Source organism: Protopterus annectens, chromosome 10.part0 (genome assembly GCF_019279795.1).
Source record: "Protopterus annectens isolate FY-2018-M chromosome 10.part0, PAN1.0, whole genome shotgun sequence".
Taxonomy (NCBI): Eukaryota; Metazoa; Chordata; order Ceratodontiformes; family Protopteridae; genus Protopterus; species Protopterus annectens.
Window position 1 is genome coordinate 119,433,276 of NC_056744.1, and position 7,051 is coordinate 119,440,326.

General features: G+C 38.3%; 1 protein-coding gene across 2 annotated transcripts in view; it reads right to left on the reverse strand.

The window, feature by feature from the left end:
- PITPNC1 (phosphatidylinositol transfer protein cytoplasmic 1) overlaps positions 1-7,051 on the reverse strand; it is a 2,469,295-nt gene that overhangs the window by 198,905 nt on the left and 2,263,339 nt on the right. For both annotated transcript variants that reach the window (XM_044085091.1, XM_044085092.1), the window contains exon 8: positions 6,714-6,777. In XM_044085091.1, the coding sequence (XP_043941026.1) occupies positions 6,714-6,777 (64 nt within the window). The remainder of the gene's footprint in view (positions 1-6,713; positions 6,778-7,051) is intronic.

The window sequence follows — 7,051 nt, forward strand, 5'->3', positions numbered from 1 at the left end:
ATCCTGCAGTTCTAGAAATGTTCTAAGTTTATAAGAGCAATATTTAAAACCTGTCCTTATTTTCAGGCCTTTCTCTCCCCAGTCTTTTAGACTTAATCCCGATTTCTTTATACTAAGAGGTTGAAAGGCGTAGTCCTAATTAAGTTTATATATCTTTATCTATCTATCTTCAGCATATATCTTCATATATGGTTACATGGATTTCACTGAATCACAATCAGTGAAAAATGATCTGAAAACTCATTGTACACAAAATACATTTCTCTGGCTCCTAAGTCAGAGAAAACTTTAAAAGGCTACAATCACTCCTGGCATGGTTTGTGTTTTTGCACCTCCAGCAACTGACTTTGTGTCTTTTTTCTCTATAGTTAAGTGCCTGTGGGGTTAGACTATTTAAGAAACAAGGTGGAAAAGCCTCCCCATGGAGATATAGAAAAGCTTGCATCCCTGAAAAAAAAAGCCTTTTAAAGGTACATTTGCTCTGTGTATTTTCAATGAATTAGGATGAGTTTGCAAAGAAATCAGTTTTCAGTGATTTGTGATTTAACAAAATGAGATTCAATGTACAACTTTATATATCCGAAATTATGTTACTGGTTAATGACTGACTTCTTCTGTAAGAGGAAATCTATTCCATAACCTTGGAAGACGTAATGTCTTGATCAAGGTTTTATTCTGTTAATGATATTTACTTCCAGTGTAATGTTCCCATTTCTGGTGTTAGGACTCCCAATGCTGTGTTCCTATCATAGACTTGCAAGTAGAAATGAATGCAGTCATTGCCTTTCAAATAACCTAAAAAAATAAGAATACAATGACAGTTCCTGAAGCTTTTCTAAGCAACTGAGTTTTTCCAACCATATAATTTTTGTAGTAGAGAATCTTTGTACCTTTTCACATTATTTCACTTGCTTGTTTGAAGGTTATAAAACACAGGATTGTATTCAAGAATGGGCATATTAGGGGAAACATAACACTGTAAACTGATCTTTCCTGGAGCAGGTAAATATACTCTTCACAAATGGGCTACAGAACACGACTTTCTGAATTTGGTATTAACATCCTGGTCAGAGTACCACTTGCTGTCTACGAATTCCCCCAGACTTTTGATTGTGGTATCGTGTTTATAATACATTTCTTTCAGTGATCATTTTTATAACAAGATCACTTCAGTGCTCTCTGCAGTCTTTTCTGTAACACTGCAGAGCTGCGCCTATGTCAATTCACTGAGGAGCTTACAGCAGTTTTCTGGACTTCTGCTACATAAAAGGACTTACAGTTCATTTTTGTATTGTACTTAGAATTGTTTTGCCATTTCTGACATTATCATACTGCTTTATTTATTTTATTTTGCTTAAATACCATTTAAAACTTACCTTGCTAACAACCTGTTCTGGTCTGGTGCCACCACTGACTGTTTACTCTACTGATAATAGTTTAATTGCTGCTATTTCTAGCTAGCTGAGCACCATTGGTTTGAATTTATAGCTGTTTCTCAGTGCTTCTCTTGCCTTTTTTTTAAATTTGTTTTATACAGTGTTCAGCAGTGATCTCGTAAGGTCTTTTCAGTAAGACTGTAAAGAGCTCCTCTCATGTGTACTCACTGAGGAATGTCATAGTTCTCAACCTATTAAGACAAGAAATCTGGACAAAGCCCCAAAAATAGGGACAGATTTTAAATATTTCTCTTATAAAATACTTAGAAAATTACTAGACTAGCATGATTTGTGTTAGCATACATTTTGTGGAGGATATGAAGTTTGAATCTCAAATGCATGTCATTTAGTGTCTACAGTCCTCAGTGATTTGGCAGAAAATTATGAGGAACAGACCAAAAACATGAGGTAAAAATCTCAACAGTTGAGTGGTATGAGAATGTATAAAGTGGTTCTCTTGTTTGCCTTACACTGCTCATAGATGCAGTGTAAGCGCAGTGTAAGGCAAACTGTGCTTAGATGCACTGAGTACATAGTCGCCTGAGCTGCATCAGAACAGTAGGTGGTGTGGGCAAGATTTTTTTTTCCTTAGTAATCAGAAACCACCTGCAGGCGCTAGGTACCATCATGCTCTGGGAAAAATCTTATTGTGTTGATTTGAGCTGATCTGCTACCAGCTGCACTGCTCTGCCCATGGTGCCAAAACAGTGAGACCCTGTAACCTCACTCCTTTCTTTAACAATCCCAAAGTCCTTTCCTTACTGCCTCTTTCTAGGATTGATCAACAATGGCAACAGACATGCAGAGACTGCAAAACAGCTCCCCTTCTACAGCAGCCTTTTAATACATGGTTTTCTAGGACAGTGTAAGATCTGTCTCATGCTCACCGAAAAACAATTCCTGTTTAACTTTTTCCAATTCTACCTGTGAAATGTATAAATACCTAGCAAATAAGTAGGTATCCCTCTCCTAGTATGATGCATACACTCAGCATTACACTCTCATACCACCACCTACATGAAGGCAATATCCTCACAGAAACAACACAAAATTATCATATATGGATGCCACTAAAAATCATTACCCACATTTTCTAGACCTTTTAAGATTAGGCATCACCAAAACTTTCCAAATATACTTACTATATGTGTGCTCCCTCATCATATCACCAAAAAAAAAAAAATAACACTCCAATGCCTAATATGCATAAACTATCTTATGGAAACATCTTTGTAATTGATTACTCTACTGTTATACGCACAGACTCCATGCTCACCAGACTGGACAAGGATAGGGTTACAGTAAGCTATCTCCCGGTAACAGGATTACAAACATAACAAGGGTTCTCAATTCTCTCTCTACCAATATGTATGAATATGACATGATAGTAGTCTAGTCCATGTTGGAATAAATGACCCATCATGAAAACCCTTGAAGGACTCACAGAAGGACATGCTGGTGCAAGCCTCAATCAAGGGTGAGACACTGGTTCTGAAAGGTATCTTCCCTTCACTAAGAATGATACATAGGATAAAGTAAAAAATAATTGGGTTCAGCAATTACTTAAGTAGCTCATGTAACTCCAGATGATGTAATTTGTGTCATCCTGGGGCAAGATGATAAACAATCCTGTTTGCTTTGCAAACGATGATCAAAACCTTTCATTCAAAGGGTTGTTGCATACTGGCCAAAGCCTTTGCTGCCCTCAATGAGCCATTTTTAGGCTAAGTTCATCTAATGAACATCCCAACATAATAAATAAATAAAATCCCAAACTGAATTACATCACATTGACCCTTCAGCATATATAACATGTTCATGTTTGTATTGTTACTGAGACAGGGTTCAAATGTAATCAGAGCACTCCCTCTGTGCCAGGACTGTGTGCCTGCCATGAGTTAAAACCCACTGGCAACTGCAGCAGAGTCTCCATGTTCATCGGTAACAGTATTCCTTCAAAGGTGATACCCACAGAGACAACCCCCCCGTGACCTCATAGGACTCCAGCTCACTTTAGGGAGGTTATGTTTCCAGCTTATATTAATCCCTATCCAGGGCTTCACCTGACCATGAAAACTTACTGATTGTTGTTGTTGTCTTTTGGCTTTTCCCGGTTAGGGGTCGCCACAGCGGAACTCCAGTCTGCTAATGACTGGCAGTAGATTTTGACGAACGCCGAGGTGCCAGTTCGACGTTCAACCTTCAACTAAGACACGCCCATTTACGCATGTCTTTTGAACGCCCACCCAACCGCGGGGAGGACATGCAGACTCCACACAGAAGGCACTTCCCGCACTCAAGCCGAGAATCGAACGGGAGAACATTCCTTGAAAATATCTCTATAAGCAATGCCTTATTAATCCCTGGTGGCTTCAACTATCTCTTTGTTGACTGGAGTACCTACACTACCAACACGAGGTATGCCCCATGCTTATTGGACTGAGTAAACAAGAACTCCCTGGGTCAACTTGTCCTCAATTCCACCAGGGATGAAAACATTCTTGGCCTGGTTCTCAAAAACTTAGCTGCAGCCTGTTCCCTCATTAGTTAAGTCAGACTACCTAGTGGTTACCTTTACTCTCAGAAACATCCACTGCCATGATAACCAGCACCATCCTTTTTAGGGACTTCAAAAAAGTAAACCTTTTACAATTATGTGACAAAATCTCTAAATTCACCCACAAAAACTCCACATTTCACTCGGGATATGCAGACACCTACACTATGATCTTTATGTCAATTAAGACTACTGCATAATCCTGTCAGTCACTGTTAGTACCAAATACTGCTGTAAAATAACAAAAAAATAAATAAACCACCCTGGTAGTCAGTCAACATAAACAAAGTGTATAACAGATGGAAGAAACTTCTCAGATTACCGTGTCGGATCAGAACCCATCTGCTTGAAGATAGCATAAAAAACCCACTAGGAAATTGAAGGCAACTATGAAGACCAGCAAAGCATCGCATGATTTCATGCTAGAAATAATGCAGAGGATAACTACAAGTCCATCTTCAGTTATGTTAGAAAATTAAAAAATAATTTACAGCACTGCTCCTAACTTTTCCATAATGGTGTCTCCCATTCAAACTTGAGACATTCCTAACAAAATAGCAAAAATGTTTGTACCCAGCTTCTTTTCCTGGAACTACATCCCAACTCCAGTCATCCCTGAGTTATTCCCTTCCCCTAATCTGACCAAGGATCATGTCCTTAATGTAATCTGAAAGACCAAAAACACTTCTTCCATGGATCCCCTCCTTAAACTGTTTAAGGGCTGACCCAATATGGACTCTGGAAACTACAGACTCATGAGTTTTATCTGTAAGGTCACAGAGTGCATCATTACTGACCTCAGAAATCATGACATCAGAAATCTGATTAGCCTTGACCTGCATCAATTCAGCTTTGTAAAGGGCAGGTCATGCTTGCTAAATCATGTAAGCTTCTTTGGAAGGGTTACACAGGTGGTGGACAGTGGGTATATTGTGCATGATATCTTTCTTGACCTGGCCAAGGCATCTGGCACCATACCACATGATGGAATCACAAATAAGCTTATGTCATTAAACAATGACTCCTATGTGGTAAGATAGATAGATCTCAAACTGGCTCAAGGGCAGACTATACAGTTTTAGAGTTGGTAATGCCTCCTCAGTCAGAAAGAAAGTGTCCAGTGGCATCCCACAGAGATCTGTGTTGGGTTCCCTCCTGTTTGACCTTTGTTTCTCTGACCTCTAAACTGATAACACTGATTGCTGTTAACCAAATTTGCTGATGACTACAAGCAGGCTGTAGTTGTCAGGTCAAGCCAAGATACTTATACCCTTCAAAATCAATTAACATGAATAAACAGGTGGTGCATTAAGAAAAAGTTTAAACTAAATTCCAAGAAATACAGTACTGTCCCTTTCAGGAAATGGCAACCTACCATATCAATAATGTACAACTATTAAACAAGTCAGTGATAAGAGACCTGGGCACTGGGGTTGACAGTTCTCTTTCCTTTGATCACCATGTTGCAGCTGGGGCCACAAAATTCTTTACAACTCACAACTAATTGCAAAAGGCATCTTTTCTAAAACCAAGGCAGTAACTGTTCACTTAAGCTCTGCCCTGATCAAAAACATGGTAGAATATAACACCCTCTTTGGCAAGTATCTTATTAGACATATCAAAAAACTTGAAAAATCACGTTTCCTAACAAAAATTGTTGAGATTCAAAAATCTTAGCAACAAACACAGATTGGAATTCTTGTCTATTTACTCAGTGGTGCATAGACTCCTGAGGGGGATTTGTGTCTCACATCATACCCAGAGGGATCCTCCAGTCCTTGACCTCCTTTTTATCAATACGTCAAACAGTGCAGAAATCTCTAACTACATCACAAAATAAATTAAATATCTAGATGAAGGGTGACGTACATGACCAAGCATCTTCCTCTGCTCTGGAACAGGCTCCCCATACAGGTCAAGAAAAGTGATTCTCTGTCATCCTTCTAACAGCTTGGACAACTAGATCAGTACCCTTAAATGTACCCTGGGACTTACAGGTCTTGCCTTCCTTAAAAGGGGTGGTTATTGGCAATGCTCCTGGCCTCTGGTCAAATTGTCTTGTATATGTTATGATCTTACTATTTTGCAAACAAAATTTATGCCCCATTTGCCAAGTCTTGTGATGCTTAAAGCATATTAGAGCCATTAAAAGCCATGGATATGCATGGAAAGAATTACTATTTAAATAAAAAATGACTCTAGAATATTAGTAACTGAAATCAGAACAAGGGCTTTATGACCTTTCAACCTCATTTGAGTTTCTGTAACAAAGTGATGAACACAGGTAAATTAAAGTACTGAACAGGTAATGGCTTCCAAGGAAAATGCTTGGCTAATAAAAAAAAATCAGATCCAAGAAGAAATGCATATTTTCGTTTGTGGTAAGTCATTTAAAAACAGCTTAGAAACGAATATTTCCTCTAGGAAGGTACATGATTGGGCATAATTTGTCTCTTCCGTGCAGATGCCTAACTGCTTTATGATGGCTAAACTTTACAAAGTTATCAACTTTTTTATCATTCTTTAATAATAAGAAAGCCCAACAGTCTGAAAGAATGCTTTTAAAACAAACACATTATCTAAATCTACTCTAAATGAAATGTATAGGAAATGACAAATATCTAGACACATATTCACACAATTTGATGTTGTGTTCCCCACTGTCAAATGATATAACTAATGCGAATGTTGCGCAAGCACAGAATAAATGAAAGCCTTACCATACCACTCGTCCACCCATGCAAAAGCTTGCCGATGACCTAGTAGTAACACATCACGGATGACCTAAATAATTACAAAGTGTTCTGCATTAGAAAGAACCACAGAGACTACAAATGTAAATAAATCATTACAAGTGGATTATAAAGTACAACAGAAAGACACTTTATTGTACTTTTAACATATGCAAAATTCTTCATCTTACAGACGTATCAGCTACTTACATTACAAAATATTATTTACATTTTCTGTTGAGAATATTTTTCTCTGATGGTGTTTGTTTGTGTCTTTTGGCTTTTCCCGGTTAGGGGTCGCCACAGCGGAACTCCGGTCCGCTAAT